This window comes from Aspergillus oryzae, chromosome 1 (assembly GCF_000184455.2).
Source record: "Aspergillus oryzae RIB40 DNA, chromosome 1".
NCBI classification, from domain to species: domain Eukaryota; kingdom Fungi; phylum Ascomycota; class Eurotiomycetes; order Eurotiales; family Aspergillaceae; genus Aspergillus; species Aspergillus oryzae.
Window position 1 is genome coordinate 5,222,100 of NC_036435.1, and position 18,338 is coordinate 5,240,437.

The 18,338-nt window shown below is 49.5% G+C and overlaps 5 protein-coding genes across 5 annotated transcripts; 2 read left to right on the forward strand and 3 right to left on the reverse strand.

The window, feature by feature from the left end:
* Window positions 1-1,565: 1,565 nt before the first annotated feature.
* AO090005000460 (putative C2H2 finger domain protein) lies at window positions 1,566-6,326 on the forward strand (the record flags this gene model as incomplete). The annotated part of the gene is made up of 3 exons (XM_023234094.1): window positions 1,566-1,710; window positions 3,240-3,434; window positions 3,505-6,326. The coding sequence occupies 3 exons, from the start codon at window positions 1,566-1,568 to the stop codon at window positions 6,324-6,326; spliced, it is 3,162 nt and encodes a 1,053-aa protein (XP_023088967.1).
* Window positions 6,327-7,255: 929 nt separating this feature from the next.
* Window positions 7,256-7,897, forward strand: AO090005000459 (putative cytokinesis EF-hand protein Cdc4; the record flags this gene model as incomplete). Its single annotated transcript, XM_001817472.3, has 4 exons — window positions 7,256-7,442; window positions 7,519-7,659; window positions 7,717-7,809; window positions 7,869-7,897. The coding sequence occupies 4 exons, from the start codon at window positions 7,256-7,258 to the stop codon at window positions 7,895-7,897; spliced, it is 450 nt and encodes a 149-aa protein (XP_001817524.1).
* A 2,957-nt stretch (window positions 7,898-10,854) lies between these two features.
* AO090005000458 (uncharacterized protein) lies at window positions 10,855-11,424 on the reverse strand (the record flags this gene model as incomplete). Its single annotated transcript, XM_001817471.3, has 1 exon — window positions 10,855-11,424. The coding sequence occupies one exon, from the start codon at window positions 11,422-11,424 to the stop codon at window positions 10,855-10,857; it is 570 nt and encodes a 189-aa protein (XP_001817523.1).
* Window positions 11,425-11,773: 349 nt separating this feature from the next.
* Window positions 11,774-13,980, reverse strand: AO090005000457 (M3 family metallopeptidase; the record flags this gene model as incomplete). The annotated part of the gene is made up of 2 exons (XM_001817470.3): window positions 11,774-11,966; window positions 12,023-13,980. The coding sequence occupies 2 exons, from the start codon at window positions 13,978-13,980 to the stop codon at window positions 11,774-11,776; spliced, it is 2,151 nt and encodes a 716-aa protein (XP_001817522.1).
* Window positions 13,981-14,748: 768 nt separating this feature from the next.
* AO090005000456 (stearoyl-CoA 9-desaturase sdeA) lies at window positions 14,749-16,187 on the reverse strand (the record flags this gene model as incomplete). Its single annotated transcript, XM_001817469.3, has 2 exons — window positions 14,749-15,878; window positions 15,947-16,187. 2 exons carry the CDS (start codon window positions 16,185-16,187, stop codon window positions 14,749-14,751), a joined length of 1,371 nt encoding a protein of 456 aa, XP_001817521.1.
* Window positions 16,188-18,338: the final 2,151 nt, after the last annotated feature.

Sequence of the window (18,338 nt, forward strand, 5' to 3'; positions counted from 1 at the left end):
GATCATCAGGTCTATCATTTTCTATCGCCCGAGTTCGGTGCGGGTACCCGTTAAAGTCCGGGAAAATAGGATAAGCAGGCAGAGAAAATGTAGGCATCCTGGTTGGAGACAAGGTAGACCATCGCGAGGTGGCTGGTGAACTAAGACTGGGGGCGATATTGTGGATTGATTTGGTCTGGCGATCTCATGATGTGTTTGGTGTTCGCATTGGATTAACGGGGATTGAACTAGCTTGGAACTTTTCAAGGAAAGGATGGGTCCAGAGTCTAGAGGGCGCTACTACTCAATGGCGGTGTTGGTGGGGAGATTTGCCTTTCTGCGATCTGCTGTCATTTCCCTTTTTCTATTTTTTGTACCTTCTCTGCCCGATGTGGACTGACCGGCTAAATGAACAATTCCTCCAATGTGGTTTCGAGCCATAGGACAGTGCCCGGGAGAGGTCGCTTGACAGGTAACTCCGAAAGACAGCCTGTAAGGGGCTTATGCTACGACTACATAGTTTGCCTACTATTGTCTGCAAGAACCTTGAGCAGGGTACCTGTAACATAGTTATGGTGTGCTCGTTTACGTGATCAACGGTAGGTACCAGGGCCCTGGGACGGGCTACGGAGACTTTCGCCAAGCCTAATTCTGTCACCAAAGTCATATCTGTCAGATGCGGACGGACAATATATATGCATATCTGTTACGTACGTACCTCGGATCCTGCCTAATATGTCTTTACCATGGAGACATCTCTACTGATCTTCTTATCAGATAGATCATCAGTGGTCCCTATTCGAGCGGAGGGTGGTTCATGCGCTGGGATCATCAGGTACCAGTGAGCGATCGCCCATAGTCAAGAACACCTTGGTGTGTTTCAGGTATTATCGGTTCCTAAATTGATTATTATCCTTACGATATACTTTCTCAAAAAATTATAATTGATTAATTTTATACCGGGATAACCGTCGAAAACAGAAATCGAGGCTGGGGATCATTGTTAGGTTGCCTTTTTGTCAGGAAGCGAGGTGCGAGGCTGAAGGAAAAAGCAATATAGCCTTCCCAACAAGCCGTGTTGATCTTCCTCCGCGGACCTCAACGCCTGGCCAAAGTATTCATGCAGTGCTCCTCCAGCATCTGCTCTGCTAGTACTCTTCCGCGCATGAGGGGATTTCAGCGTGTAGATCTATACCGGTTATTTATCTTTTCAGCCACAACAACACGCAGTAAATATCAGCCTGGGATGCAGATCAACCCCGCCATATAGGCAATCAACAGGCCCACAATGGGAGTTCGAAGCATTGATCGCTTATTTTACTTCTTGAGGAGCGCCACTACGAGGCTAGTGAGTCAGTTTGGTCCACGTTATTAACGAATAACTGCTATTGTTAGCCCACCAACGAAAGGATGGAACGGGAAGATGGTCCCATCCATGCTCACTTGACCACAATTATCCGCATTAACCGCGTCTATTTCACCTTCCTCGAGCACAAACGATGAGGATCCTTAGTCGCAGGTTGCATGTGCCCCGAAACAGATCTCAGATGGGTTAGTATGGGAGTGTTTCGACTGTGTCCATCGATATGTCTCCACCCAGAATGATAGGCACCGTGTCGTCAATTGGAGGGCTGTCAGTCACAAGGTTCCAAACCCTAACTATCATGTCTCGACCCTTTTTCCGAGGGAGTGGAATTTTTGGCAGGTTATGCGCAGGGGATAGTACCTACAGTGTGGCTCTATTATGATACTGGGAGAATGCACGATAGTTTTTTAGAGTAGGGTACAGCACGTCATGTCAGCTGAAAACGACTGCCTCTGACTGGCTGGCTGAGATTCTAGTTGCATTCTGTAGTACTTCGGTGCAGTTCTTCTTACATGAGTTAATTAAATCCTTGATCGTAATCGATCTTAATCTCATGACGATCGTCCTTTCTAACCTGCACGATCTCCTCTCTACCCGCTTCAACAGACGAAACAAGGCCACCTCTAGTAAACAGGAAAAGGGCGCACAAAACCCACGATACCCTCTCATCTTCCCTTCTGGGAAGTGATAGGCAGTCCTATTGCTTTTTCCTTTGACACTTGGTGATTTCCCGCTGTTTGATTTACATATCAAAGCCGGGATAGTCGCGAAGCTGGAACTTAAAACACGTTCTAGTGCTGGAGGGAAAAAAGAAAAGAAAGCGGAGATGGGGAAAGATTGGCGTTGAGGGTTGATATTCATTTTGCTAGGACAGTAGATGGAATCCACTTGATGCATGAAATGCCGACTGACCACGAAAAGAACTGGACAGGAATAACATGTTTAGAGCCTTAGTATGTAGATACCCCACTTGTCATGGAGTCATAGAACTGGGTAGTGGCTATCATTATACGAGATAGAAAATTATTCTCATTTTTAGTTTTATTTCATTATTTTATTCGAATTTCTCTTTTTTTTTTTCATGAATTGTTTTTTGAATGATTTAATTGAATCCTTGGGTTGCTCGGTCCTCTATATGAACTCGTCTGTCGCCGCCCGTTCTATTGGGAAGTAAGTAGTAGAACTGAGGAGGTACTGTATACGACCGATTGGACTGTTACAGTACAAAAAGGGTACTTTATATATTTCCAATCGCCTTCCCCTCTTTTCAAACTTTGTCGTGCGGTCTTTCTCTCTCCGCCTTTCGACTTCTCCAATTATTATCCCATATCGTTCCTAGCGATCATACCACCACCTCTGCGATCTCTGCGATCTCTGCGATCTCTCCTTTTCTCTCTTCCATTTCCATCCTGTGTTTCCAGATTTCTACCGGCGAAGTTCGCTTCTAGATTTCGGTCGGAGTAGAGTTTTCAGTTCGGAGACAATCCTTTTCTCTGCCCAGCCGTCTCGGGAACGCTTCGGCTTTCCGTCCACACGTTTTTCCCCACGGGGTTTTCCCTCGAACTCATACTTGCGCCGCCGCCATCCTTTGCATCTTTACTTCCGGGAGAGAAAGACAACCCTTTGGTCTATTCCGTGTCCATGGCAAGTTTCCTCTGCTTGCTAATCTCTCCGTGAAACCTCATATCCGCCTATTCCACCCCGGACTCGGGCCGTCATCGCCCGGTCTGATGCCCCGACGTATTCGGTAACCCTCCGTTCTCCGCAGGTCGACGTCCTGTGCATTTTGGGCGACCGGGAAGTCAAGGAAGCAAAGGCGGCTGTCAATATTTCATTATTTCTCGGTTGGACCGCCTGAAGATGACCTTGGCAGTTGGTACAATCAGTGGTCTAGACCAAGGGCCTAAGGGCATCCGCAGAGAACGAGAAGTTGAGATCATGGACAACGATACCATCACTGTCAATGGCGCCCCGAAGAAAAGGAAGAGGGTTCGAAAGGTCAACACAGACCGTAAATTCGAATGTACCCACGAAGGGTGTGGGAAAAGCTATTCGCGTGCGGAGCATCTATACCGACATCAGTTGAACCGTGAGTGAAACCCCACACCACAACGGTTATCGAAAGAAGTGAGCGCTGACTGATCTCTTTGATGGCTCAGATACTCCCAAGCAAATATATCGATGTGATTTCCCTGATTGTTACCGCTCCTTCGTTCGACAAGACCTCTGTATTCGACACCGTGAACGTCACACCACCCAAGGCTCTCAGCTCCAAAAACGCGATCATTTTGCGCAAGCTGCTACCAACCAGCCTCAGAGCCCGCATCATGTACCTCACGTCAGCCAAGCGACTGTCGTCACACCTCCATCCTTGCCTACGCAAATGTCAAGCGCTCCGTCCAACGTAGTTGTTCCGATATCTCCTTCGTCCTCGTCATCTCCATCTGTCGGTCTGAATTCCGTATTTAGCTACCAACATCATATACTACCATCTCAAAACGAAAACACTTTCCCCCGGTCAAATAGCTTAAGTACTCATGGGAAAAGTTCTCCTCCAGTACCGACGAGTTACAGCCCCCCGGAACTACATAAAACGTCGTATGGGTCGTTGAGCAACCATCATCCGACAAATACTTCCATCGGTGAAGTCCATCACGACGCACAATCACATCATCCTTTGTCTGAACCTGGCCAGACACCCAGCACACAATCCCAAGGTGCTGATGGAGCCTACTCATCACTGCCGACAGATGCCAACGGATCCTCTCTGGCTGACACTGTACCATTTACCTCTCAGGCTGGTATGCAAATGCCCGTGAATAGTTACTCAGGTCTCTCTCTAGCCCCGGCAGCAACTTCTACACCGGCGACTCTTGACCAAGCGGCCAACATGGGCACTCTTGATGCGATGTCGGGAATGATAGCTCCCGGCTCGACAGTTGGGGACCCTGGCTTTGATTCGTTGGCCAACTGTGTCTACCCGATCTTTGGCAGCGAATCATATAATAGATCTCCCTTTGCTATGGCGGAAGACTTTACGGCATGGCTTTTTAATGAACCCGTTCCCGGATCGTCGTCTATGAGCTACCCTGCAGCGACCGGTATGGTCCCGAACTACATGGATCCTACGCAACTGCCGAATCAATTCTTGTTGGGTGATCCGGCCTATGGGACGTTTTTGAGCGGCGTAATCCCGCCCCATCATCCCATGAGCGTCACCAGCATTCTGGATCCCGGGTCACCTCGTGCCATTATATCGGAGGAAAAGCGGCAGGAACTGCTTCATCTCATGGCGACTCGCTTTAATGAAGCTGCCTACTCGGCGGTGGCCAAGCGCAAGGATGCTTTAATGGATGGCGACATGGACGATGACAACCACGTTTTGAGCTTGCGCATGATGCAGACGTACATTGGATCGTACTGGTATCACTTCCATTCTCAGTTGCCCATCCTGCATCGGCCCACATTTTTCGCCGACCAGGCGCCAAACCTGCTTCTATTGATCGTTATAGCCATCGGTGCATCCACGCTAGACAAGATTCATGGTCCAGAGTTAACCGAAGCGGCATCTGAGCTGGCAGACTTTATTGTGTGGCACCTTAGATGGGAGCTCTTCATGGACGCTGACTTCCGGCCGCCTGCCAAACTGTGGGTCTTCCAGGCCCTCTTGCTCCTTGAGGTTTACGAAAAGATGTACTCTACTCGAGCATTACATGAACGAGCACATATCCACCATGACACCACTTTGACCCTGATGCGTCGCGGCAGCTCCTTGATTGGACGTTCCGCCTTCGACTCGCCCGCAAGCTTGAGAGACGACCGGCAGGCCCGGTCGGTATCCTGTTCGACGACGACACAGGACTTTTCCGCGGACGAATCGTGGACGCACTGGATCAAAGCGGAGGCCACCCGGCGAGTGGCGTTTGCAGCTTTCGTTCTGGATTCCACCCATGCCACTATGTTCGGCCACTCGGCTAAGATGGTCGCGCATGAGCTTCGGCTACCCTTGCCCTGCGATGAAGCTTTGTGGTCGGCGACCAGTGCTGCCGAAGTGGCGCGTGTGCAGGCTAGTCTCCATGCTAACGGGGTGAAGCCGGTCATGTTTTTGGATGGCCTCAAACGGACACTGAATGGGCAACGAGTCCGGACTAATGCCTTCGGAAGGACCATCCTCATGGCGGGTCTACTCAGCGTCAGTTGGCATATGAACCAGCGAGATCTCCAAGTCAGTTCTTTGGGAGTCCCTCAGGCACTGGGCGGTCGAGATAAATGGAGGGCTGCGCTACTGCGGGCCTTTGATAATTGGCGACGAGATTTCGACGAAGCGTTGGGACAAGCCGGGACACCCCCACCTTTCCCAGGGTACCGGGTTCAACATCCACTTGACGACGACAACGTCTTCGAATCCCGCGACGTACTGCACGGCCTTGCTCACATGGCGTCGCACGTCGACATCGTCGATTGTCAGATCCTCGGCGGTGCCACCCGACTCATGGGAAGGGCTATCACTGCCAGAGACTACAATGCCGCGCGTGAGAAGATGACCGAGCGATGGGCCACAAAGGCGTCAGCGCGAGACGCGACTTTCTACGCCCTCAAGTTTCTCTCCGAGTGTTTGCTGAGCGGCGAGTCGGAGGAAGGGGAGCTTTACTCAGGACGGGATGACTATCTTCTCAACCGACCATGGGTGATCTACGTTGCGGCATTGGTCGTCTGGTGCTATGGATACGCGCTGGAAGGCCCGATTCGCTCGCCACCGAAGTTGGCCACGGTGGCGGACCAGCGTCGCGACATGCAGGAGTTTCTCCGACGGGTGGGCGGCGTGCGTTCACCCAACGACCTGGAAGCAATGGAGGGCCGCAATCAGTGCCTGGGTCTGTTGATGATCCTGCGGGATGGATTTGTCAACACGCGATGGGAGCTGTTGGCGGAGGCGGCCAATTTGTTGAGCAGTTGTATTGAAAAGTTGAAGGGCCGATAAGCGTTGATACAGTTCCAGGGTTTCTTATACATATTCGACTTTTCTTTTTTGTATGTACGGTTTTCAAGGGGGCTTTTGTTCTTTCTTTGGGAGCTGGTTGATATCCTTCTCATTTTGTGTTATGTATATATACTACTTTTTGGGTCTGTTCATGGGTTATGATTATGCGGTGATACCAATGGGATAAGCGTTGTCTTCTGCATGCTATGTATGATTATTGGAGAGTAGCACTTGAGATTGGAATAGACTAGTTCGTAAGCTTGAAGTGATCACATGATATTGATCTTGTCTTCGACTCGATCTGGAATGACGTCCGAAATGGGGAAGGGCCCAGGTTCCCAATAAGGTAACGGTTACCACAACAACGGACCCTCCACTTACTCCTTTTCTCCCGCCTTTTCACTCTCTTATCAACATTCCAGTCCTGCCTGTTCCTTGGTTAACCTCTCTGTGACGTGCTGGTCAACCGTCAATTCTCCATTGCAACCATCCCTACCTTCATTCCCCCTCGCAGCAATCCACACAACTCTATACCATTTCCGGAATCTTCCTCGCAATCGCTCCATAACAACAAATCGAAAAGATGGTACGTGGCCCCGTCTGATTGTTGCTCTGCAATCCCTTGGAATAGTGGCAAGAGAAACATGGCCAGCGAGGTGAAGGGGGATGCCCAAGAGCTTGCAGAAAGTGGTTGTTTACTTCCTCCTGGATCCGGGGCGAGGTCTCTCTCGGTCCCAATGAATCGATTGGATTGACTTGCCGCCCCTCAACCTCATGCGCATTCCCTGGTTCGCCCTTTTCCGACCCATTCCATCAACAATCTTCCCCTCCTCATTCTCCCCAGTACACCTGCATTTTTAATCTCCCTCATCTGTCACCCTGTGCTTGGAATCTTTTTCCTTGGTTGAATCTCGCATTTGGTGTTCAAAATGACCGGCTCACACAATAATCACGACGATCAGGCCTCCACCAACTACAAAGAAGCGTTCTCCCTCTTCGATAAGCGCGGCTCCGGCAAGGTCTCCCTGGAGTCCCTCGGTGACCTCCTGCGCGCATGCGGCCAGAATCCCACCCTCGCTGAGATCGCCGAACTGGAGAACGGCCTTGGCGGAGACTGTATGTCTATATCCTTCTCTTGTCGCGAACTTAGTTCATAAGGAAAATCATAATCTAACGGTTCACATGTGCATAGTCGACTTCGAATCTTTCGTGAAGGTTCTCAACCGTCCAAACGGCTTCCGCGATCCTGGTGAGGCCGAGGAATACTGCCGCGGATTCCAGGTGTTCGATAAGGATATGACCGGGTTTATCGGAGTCGGTCAGCTTCGATACAGTATGTATTATGATGACAGGACGTGGTACAAGACGACGGAGATGCTAACGGGAACAGTTCTGACGAACTTGGGCGAGAAGATGTCGGACGAGGAGGTCGATGAGCTGCTCAAGGCGGTTGATACCAGCTCGGGTGAGATTAACTACACTGGTAAGTTACGGAATTCGCAGGCACAGTCTTCGGGACCGAACTAATGCGTGGATATCTAGACCTCGTTCGCACCATTCTGGCCAACTGATGATTGATACACGATACCCTATGTTCTATGATATTATGAGAATCGCTCGAGGGGCGGAGTTGGGCTAAGTTTCAGTTCGTTTGTATTGTATATCGGGTTCATATGATATGGATAGCAATAGCAATGATAGCATAGATATTTGCACAAATTCACCAGTCCATATACGCTTTTGACTTAGTGATACTTGATATGACGTAGAGTCGATGAGGGTGCACCAGACGGCCACTCCCTTGTTGGCCTAGTTTTTCTGCGACCATGTATAACCAACTAATTTAGTAGAACGAACTCAACTATAATAGCGAGATCAGGTCTCAGACCAGCCAAGTAAGAGATAGACTCCCCTGCTAAACGTCACCACTACCCCAAACGACATAGAATGCTCTCTAAAGGGATCTAGAAGTACATACACAGTACAAGTGGCATACCACGCAAAGCTACCGAACCGACAGGGAAGTCTCTCATGCCATGTCAGTCTCGCGACCTTATGTACGGAGTATCCCATTCTGGATAAGAAACGAGATATAACACTCGAGTGGTAGACATGTTGTTCCCTTAATTTTAAGTGGGGTAGCTATACGGAGTAAACTATCTCGGTTAAATTCTACGGATGATAACTCCGTACTCCACTACGGAGTATATATACCTGTGTTTACATATAGTCTTCGTAGAAATAACCCGAAAGGAAAGATAAGATAATGCAAATCGTTTTGAAGTATAGGATACCATCCTCTCGGCTCTTTGACAGTTTATGTGAAAAGCAGAGATATATATTTTTAAAGAAGAAGAAAAAGGGGAAAGGGTAATGAACACCGATAGGAGCAACACCACACTGTATATCGAGACAAAATCTATAAACTGGCATAGAGTGAACCCTAGTCACAGAACCCCTGCAAACCAAGACTACAACAACACAAACAAGACTCATTAACTACAGAAGCCTAAGAAGATTATTCCAATAAAGTGTACGAACGGGAGGCCTAAGAGTGATCTCTAGGACATCGAATGATGAATGTAAACCAAACTCTAAGCCTCTCTCAGAGCATAAAAATGGAGTACAAATTAGTAAAGCTACCTTAATAGGACCACAGACTTGGCAATACTCGTGTATCTGTCAGTGTGGGTATAGAAGCCTGGTCAATCTCCTCTAGGGCCTAAAAGTGCAGTAAAGACTTGGCACCGCACTTCTCAGCGTCATCTCGATGAGTCTACCTAGGTGAATATTGCTCCCGTCTCTCTAAGAAGCCGATGGAAATCTGGCTGTCCTCTCAAGGGCTCTAAAAATGCAGTACATGGCTGTACAACACCCAATTACATCCATCAAAGTAGATGGTGAATCCTAAGTATTCTCTCCCAGGGCAGAATTGCCGTACAGCTTGAAACGCTGGAAACCTAAGATATGCTGGACATACAGGTAGTGCTAATTCTTGTGTCAACCACAATGGGTCTAAGAGTGTAATAGAACTAAATCATCTCTAGTAATGCGTATAGGAATCTCTAACTATTATCTCCTAGAGACTAAAATTGCAGTGTAGCTGTGCCTCCTTAGCACTTTTCGGAAATGACTTATTAGGATGTCCGTAGGATGACTATTCTCTCCCAGAGCCTAAAAGTGCAGTGTATGTGAGGGTGCATCAGACAGACAGGCTAATCAGAGCTAATACACAGACAGACTACAGATTAGACTATATATAAATAGATAAATAAATTGTAGCTTAAAAAGCTATAATAGAATTAGGATTAGATAGATAGTTATATAGTTAGAGACTATATGATAGATAGTCGGGGCTGGCAGAACAGCAATCTAGGATCGCACCGTGACAGTGTAGTGTAATCATAATGATCCCATCCAGCCTTCACAGTATGCCAAGTGTGGTAGTACTGACCTCCATACAATCTGCATGAACAGGAAATCCTCGTCACCCTCTCCAGGGCTCTAAAAATGCAGTGCTAGACTGTGCTAAGATAGATCCCACATAGCAATACTAATCTACACCTATCAGCATAAATGTCAAGCCCTGGTCAACCTCTCTTAGGGCGTAAAAATGCAGTGCATGGCTGTGCTAAGATAGATCCCACATAGCAATACTAATCTACACCTATCAGCATAAATGTCAAGCCCTGGTCAACCTCTCTTAGGGCGTAAAAATGCAGTGCATGGCTGTGCTAAGTCTGGCCAATTATAATTTGTCTATCAATTTCCTGGTCCTTCACTATCCTCTCCAGGGATCTAAAAGTGCAGTGCAGGGATCGACATCCTTGCATCTAAAATGTGGCAGTGCTGGGCTGTATCTATCTAGTATTAGTTCTTGGTTTAATATTCTGATCATTTTCTGTAGGGGTCTATGTGCAGTGCTTTCGACTTGGAGAGATTATAGAGGCTTAGGTTATCCTTCTGGTATACGCAATCCAGGTAAAGGAGTTGTTGGTCTTGGTCATCTTCTACGAGGTTGTGTTGTATAGACCTGTTAGTTTATTGGGCCAAGTTTTAGAATTGTATTGGGTGTTGTTCTGCGTGATAATCCAGGTGTTGAGCATAGTTCTCTGGTGTACCTAAGATAATAGACTAGACTGGGGAGGTGACATTGAGGACAGTAAATCATTTGCTACTAGAGTATTGGTTGTAGAGATGGTAGTCTTGATGATGTGACAGAGGGCAAAGTAGTGGATGATTTCCACAAAGTTATAGAACAATTAGGGTTATTGGAACTATATACCAGCATTACTACATTGACTATGTAAAAGGCCCTAAAGATGATGCACGTATAACCCAGTTAGTCTATACAAAGGACAACCAGCATTCTCAGTGCTACATCTACGAGAAACCTCACGCATGACAATGTCCACAATGTAATCAATACTAACCACACTCCATGCACCACAAATCCACCAAAGCAACACCCACAAATAAAGTATACACATCCATTTATTAACCAATATACAAGAAGTATCGATACACACTAAACCTCCACCCTCCACTCCCTCCACTCATCATCAACCCCCTTCAACCTCCCCTCATCCCCCATGACCCCCGTCTCCATCAACGCCCCCGGGAGCAAATAAACGACCTTCTCCTTCCTCTCGTCCTCCTCGCCCTCCCCATCACCCCCGGAAGCAGAAGCAGCAACAGAAGTCATCGGAAAAAGCACCCGGTCCAAGAAATACCCCACCACAACCCGACACCGTCCACACCGCAGAAACAATCTCTTCTCGAAGCCGTCCTCGCGCCGCACGAGCGTCGCCTTGCGATCCGGTATCGTTGTCGAAAGGAGGATGGTGTAGTGTTCCTGTAGGTTAGAGGAGTCGGTGTCCTCGGAGGTATTTGATGTTGGGAGGGGGCAGATGATGGCTTTGTCTTTGGCGGGGTGTTTGCGGCGTGGGAGGGAGGGGATGTCGCGGGTTGTTGCGAGGAGGAGGTGGTTGCAGAAGCGGCAGTGGTGGGTGTGGACTGGGAGTCGGTTTTGTATTGTTGGTTGTTCTTGTTGGAGGGATTGGTCTTCAGGTTGTAATTGGGGGTCCGGGGTGGACATTTTTGGGTTCTTTTTGGTGGTTGTGGTGTTGATATTTCTGGCTGGAGCTTGTTTCGGTTTGATTGATGTGGGTTCGTTTTGATTGAGCGAGTGAATTGGTTGTCGTGTTCGTTAAAGGTGATTGTAGTGTTGCGATGAAGGTGTCGGTGGAAGCTGAAGAAGAGCTTTTGGTGGGCCTTATCGATAAGATTGATCGGCGCGACACAGCTACAATTTGTACTTACTCCGTACTATCTATCTATTCAGAGATCTACTTGATTCTCCAAGCGTCTCCAGATCATTTCTTCTTCATTCGAACTTGATTATATTCACTGAATCATTTATATATCGGTAGGTATAAATATTAATCCTAGGCCAAGCCCATATCCTTGTAGAATGCATCAGTCTTGGGCTCGCGGCCCAAGAATTCCGTCAAGCTCGTCATCTCATCCTGGCTGCCTCCCTTCTCCAGAACCTGGTGACGGTAGCGTCGGCCGGCGGTCGGGTTCATTGGGTCAGCCTTGAAGACGGTGTAGAACATATCGGTGGAGTAAACTTGGGAGCTGTTACATTATTAGCAAGAAGGTTAATACCACGAGAAAGAATAGAGCAAGCGTACCTCAGGTATCCGTAGTAACCGGCATCATAACCACCGATCAAGTGTCCAAAGGTCGCCTCGCCGTGTCCCCATTCGTCGCCCAGGCCCAAGATCTCCGGTCCGTCCATCTGGGTAATCTGCTTGCGCAGCTGGTTGTAGGTGGCCGAGATCGGCAGCTTCTCAATGTCTTCGTGGCTCTTGGGCTCGTGCACGGTCATGTCGAAGATACCGAAGTGCAGCTGGCGCAGGTTGAACAGTGCGTCGTTGACATGCTTCGTCCGGATCAGGTTCGCAATCACCTCGTCGGGGATCTGCTCGGCCGGCTCGGGCTTGTCGCCGGCCTGTTCCTTCCACGCGGCGAAATATTCGGGTGACAGCGTCGAGTAGTGCTTGCTGAGCGACTTGAGCTGCGATGGGGTCCAGCACCAGTTCTCCAGCATCTGACTGGGGGCCTCGACGAAGTCACGCACGGTGTTAGTTCCGTGGAACCGAGAGTAAATGGTCTTGGCCACGAGGTCATGAATACCATGGCCCAGCTCATGGAACAATGTCACCACCTCGTCGTGCTTAAGCAGACTGGGTTTCTTCGGTGTCGGCTTAGTGAAGTTGCACACAAGCGCGGTGGCGGGGTACCGGCGCTTGCCGTCCTTGTCGATGAAACCGGGCTGGAGGTTGAAGTTGGCCGCGTGGCCGTATTTGCCGCTCCGAGGGAAAAGGTCCAGATAGAGATAGCCGACAAATCCGCTACCCTCGCCCTCATCGTTCCAGACGCTGAAAATCTGCACATCCTCATGCCAGACAATGTCACTTCCCTTACCGGAGGGAGCTACCTTAGCCCGATCATCACCGATGATCTCTACGAACACCAATCCGAACAACTCCTCGAAGATCTTCAACATGCCCTCAATGGTAGTTTGGAGAGGGAAGTATTCAGCGATCTGCTGCTGGTCCAGCGAGTAGTTCTTCTCCAGCATCAAACGATCGTAGAACCGGTGGTCCCACAGATAGTATTTGCCGTCAAAGGTCTCGCCACGAGCTTCAATATCGTTCTTCTTCAACTCCAACAGACTCTTGATCTCCTTCTGGCCACCAGCTGTCAGGCGACTTCGCAGATCTCCCAAGAAGGTGTCAACCGTCTCTGGTGTCTTGGCCATCTTATCCTCAATGCGGAATGCTGCATGGTTAGGGTATCCCAAAAGCCGAGCAGCCTCGTCGCGCAGGACAATGGCCTCCCGGAAGAGAGGTACGTTCTGGTTGCACTTGTTCTCGTTCTGGATCATCACCTTCTTGCGAGTTTCGGGGTTCTTGGCATATTTCATAGTTGGGAAAAGATCCGGATACTTGAAGGTCAGCCAGAGCTTGCCCGCGTTCTCTCCCTCACCCTTCTTCAAACCAGACAGGACATCCTCCGGCACACCGTCCAGTTCTTCGGGGGTAAACCAGAGACCCTCGTTCTCTTCATTCAAGTTCTTCTGGAACTCAATGCTGATCTGACTCAGACGCTTCTTGATCTCCTTGAAGCGGTCCCGCTTCGGGCCAGCGGGGAGACCCAACCCATTGCGAATGTAACTCTTGTGCTCCTTCTCTAAGAGGCGACGCGACTCGGGGTCAAGGGTTTCGTTCTTGTTCAGCACGGCATCCACAAGCTTGAAGACATCCTCACGCATGACTGTTTCGATGAAGAATTCGTCCAGCTCTGCCTCGGCCTTGGACGAAGCATCGCGCAACTGCTGTTCGGTCGAGACTGCCTGGTAGAAGCTGAGGATGTGGGCTTCCAGCGCCATGGTGTTCTCGTCATGGGCCAGCGGCTTGAGCACTGAATCGAATGTGGCCGTCTCAGGCTTCACATTGGCGACAACCTCATCCTGGACCTTGCGGGATGCCTCAATGAGGCGTTTGGCATCGTCAACGATCGACTGAGCGGTTGCTGTGAAGACCGGCGGGGCCTGAGGTGGGCGGCGGTAGTGTTCTGGAGCCATGCTCGCGGTGGTGAGGGATTTACGGAGGTTCGTCAGTGCCGTAGGGGATACTGTAGATGTGGTCAGTCGTGAGCCACGGAGTTGGCCCAATACTGAGGAGAGTCTGAAAGTGGGGGACGAGAGGCGGAGCGGAGGAGCCACGGTGATGAGAAGAACGCCCACAAGCAGGACGAGGGCGTGTAGAAAAAAGGAGCGAAGGGCGGGAATGGTGGGGGTAGAAATTGGAGAGGTGGGGTAAGAATAATTTGTTCAAGCAGAAGATACGTGGCTTTGCAGTGGTGATGCAGAGATGATGGTGACCTGCAGTCTATGGTTGTATTTACTTGGTCACTGGAGTTGGACCCGCGCTAACGGCAAGCTAGTAAACTGTGGAGCTGGTGCGATGCCAGGTGACTTTCCCACCCACCGCAAAATCGAACTTCGACTTAAGAAAAGTGGTTCGTTGTCCAAGGTGATTGATACAATAGAAGGCCGGTCTACTGAGATCTACGGTATGTGCACAATCTGTCAGGTGGATATCGTCATCTATTTTCATTGAACAAATAAGTATGTTCTGACCCTGTCGCTTTTATAAAGGATGCGAATAAAACTCGACTCAATCAAGTCTCCCGTCATCTTGCTGCTAAACCGAAACCCAACTCCGAACCCCAAACAATTAATTGTCGTATAATGAACGCCCAAGGTGCTAAATAAAGACATGACCCGTGGAGAAAAAGAATGCAATATCAAGACAATCATACATCACAGGAAAGTGAATAAATAGCGACTTCATGCTGCATCAGCAGTGGGGATAGGTTCCGGAATCTTCGTAACCTGTTCACCAGCGCGGATGACCCGCTGACCGCTGCTGTCACGGACGTAATCGGTGCTCTCTTTCTGGGAGCGCTTCCAGATCTCGACTTCACAGCCACCGCGGATGACTCCAACCCGCATGGTCGACAGCAGGTTGTGCGCAGCGTTGGAGTGATAGTAGACACCTCCGTTGAACATAGCGGTGGCATCCTTGCCGATACCAGAGTTGATCATAGCCTTGCCACCGGGGTGGTCCTTGATGAAGTCAGTCACATCGTGGACAACACCGGCAATGGCAATAAGACCACGGCCATTCTTGGCCTGCTCGACGTAGTCGTCCCACTCCATAACGGGAAGCTGGTCGAGAGGGACACCCCAGTCTAACTTGGCACGCTTCTGGTCGATCTTCTTCTGGAGCTGCTGAACACGGCCCTTCTCGATCTCGTTGGCACGGAATTGCTTGAGATCATAGGCGAGGCCAAGCTGCTTCCAGATCCAGATGCTCCACTTGGTGGGATCATACTGGTGCCATTCGATAGCATTACGGTAGTCGGAGGGGAATTCGTGGTGGAAGTTGTGGTATCCTTCACCGAGGGTGACGAGGGCAGTAATGACGTGGTCACGAGGAGAGTTGCGGTCATCAAATGGCTGGTCACCAAGCCAGTGAGCCAAGGAGTTGACGCAGAAAGTTGCCTGCTGGACGAAGAAGATACGGAGGATACCAGCATAGACGAAACCGCCCCACCAGTCACCCCAGCCCAGACCGGCCACGAGCATAGGCACAAACAGACCCATGGTGAAGACGACCTTGAGGTAGTTCCGGTGTTGCCACACAACGACGGGGTCTTCGTTAAGATCGGAGATATCAGTACGGCCAATACGCTTGGGGTTCTGCTTCATCACCATCCAGCCAAGGTGGGAGTAGAGCAGACCCTTGCGGACTGAGTAGGGATCCTTCTCGGTATCGGTATAACGGTGGTGAGCACGGTGGTCACGAGCCCACCAGCGGATAGAACCTTCCACGGCACCACCGCCAACAGCAGCGAGCCAGATACGGAGGGGAAGGCGAGCGGAATAGGAGCAGTGAGCCCACAGACGATGGTATCCTGTGTCGAGCACTTGTTAGCTCGCTGTATCCTGAATGGCTATCCCTGTGGATTGGGGCAAAACCTACCTGCGGTGATACCCAGTCCGGTGAAGAAGTAGTAGATGACGGCCCAGATAGCAGTCTTGAGCTGCAGAGGCACCCAGAGAGCCTGGACACATCCATACATAGGAATGCCGATAATAAGGAACACGTTCAGCCAGTTGACATGCTTATGCCAGTTGCTCCGTGTGATGGCAGTGTCGGCAATGTGAACCTTCTTGATGTCGCCAGCACGAGGCTGGGTAGCGTCTGCCGTCTTTGCAGACATGATGTCGGTGTTTTTCGTCTTCTCGAAGACCTCGGATATGCCCGAACCAAGACGAGGAGACTGTCGACGGTGACGGATACCCTCTTGATAGGTGAAAGAGTTACGGTGGTGAGGTGGAGAGAAGAGGAAGACTATTTAAACGGAGGCAAGAGAACCGAGGAAGAAAAAGTGATGGAAATAAAAAAGGGTGGGGAAGCTCCGGTAAGAGGCGAAAGAAGAGAAGGCGAATGAGTAAAAAAATTCGGGAGCTCTTTACTTGCACACCCCAAGGGGTTCCACCGGTGGATGGCGGTTGGGGAAGACAGGAAATGCGAGGTTAGGCCGGCAATAATGATGCTATGCTGAGCGATCAACCGGAAAGATGGAAGAACCAGGAAAAGAGTGGTCTGACAGGCTTCTTTTATCATTCACACCTCACAGGTAAATCAATTGATCATAAGATTCCGAGGTCCACGAATGCATTCAGTGTTCAACAAGTCGAACCTCCAGCATTGCTGATGTCTATGTAAGGACACCAGGGACGAGGCCGACTATCCAATTGTCCTACCAGTAAGCTTGTTGGGCCGCCTGTGATTCGATGGCGAACGTCGGCCAGGCTCTGCTGTTTCGGGTTAGTCCGGCTGTTTTGGGCCAATCGCTACCTATTCGCCATCTGTTGAATCCCCAACAATTTTCACATTTTTGCAGGCGGTAAGGTCTAGGACGTGTCTGATTGGTTCCGTCCAAAGAACGACAGCTAAACTTTGAATCTCACCTCGCATCAACGGCTGCATTCTCCGCATACTAGAAGCCTTCCCGAACTGCGATTACAATATCTGAACGCTTAAGTTGTCACAGTCACAGCAGCCACCGGAAGGAATTCACCCTCACAGTAATTTAGGGTAGTAAGACGACAGTAATTACAATTGAAACAACTTAACTGGGGACGCGGAGACCCCAGCATGTTATCCAGTTAGAGTATATACATAACCCGAATATACGGTGCAGCCCTATGGAGGTGTTCTTGCCACTTCGTGGTGGCGACGGACCTGTTGCTTCAACGAAAACTTTGATTCCTTTGTCCCGCGATCTTTCTATGCACCACGCCTTCGTAAACTAACTTCCGGACAACTGTCCGGCAGTCAGGATGCCTGAAAGTTGTTGAAGACGAGTTGTGTCGCCAATACTAAATGCAGATGTTCTGTGGTCAAGGATAAATCTAAAATGTTCCGGTCATTGTTTGCTATGTATAGTGCATGTTTTTATTAACACGTTTTGCATCTTCACTATATTCACTCATTGAATATTCCAGAGCCGTCTAGCCCCCGCAGAACCGCACGGCTATGGATCGCCTTGTAGGGCTTGCACTATTCTACTGTGGCTATCCATTCCTTTGGATGAGACTTTGTCTACCCGACACTTAAGGTAGTTTCTATGGTGACATATCAGATCGTTACCAAGATCGCAGATGGTATATCTGGGAGATAACAGTCACTGATATTCCCAATGTATCCATACGTTAGTGTCTCATACTAGACGTCGAGGTTCCTGCAGCGGCACACTGCGTTCCTTCAATTAAGGTACACTTGATGGCCACCTACGAATGTACTCTGGAGTATAGTATATACTCCACAATAATATGGGGACGGGTGCCAGCACTAACCACCGTTATTCTAGACTATGTAGTATGGATATCCCTTAGTCAAACCTCACAGTCACACACTCGATAACTACTATTTAGCAGCATTTCTCTCCTCAAGAAAGACGGCTAATTTCCCCACTTGATCCAAAACCGATGTAACCGTCCAAAAATGGCCCGTAATCGCCTAATCTGGCAAGGTGCCCCCTGCGTAGTCATCCGCGCCCTTTCTCAGTGAGAACATCAGTCAGTGTACATCAGTCAACCCAAGCCCCAAGCCCCAAGCCCTTGTAACAAAGGGATGATGTCAATTCCAGGTCGACATATCGATCGTGACCAGCTCGGCTGTCTGCTATCAGCTCCCCCGGATTTTAGAGGAATTCGGCGGTGCCCGTTATGGTCACTGATAAGCAGGCTGGGCTTCGCGTTCTCAGAATGGTTCAAGAGGTTGTCCTTATCTCGGCTCCACTGGGGAAGCCAAGGATACGCACGGGCCAAATTCTTGGGATAGTGTTTCGAGAAACTGACTGCAC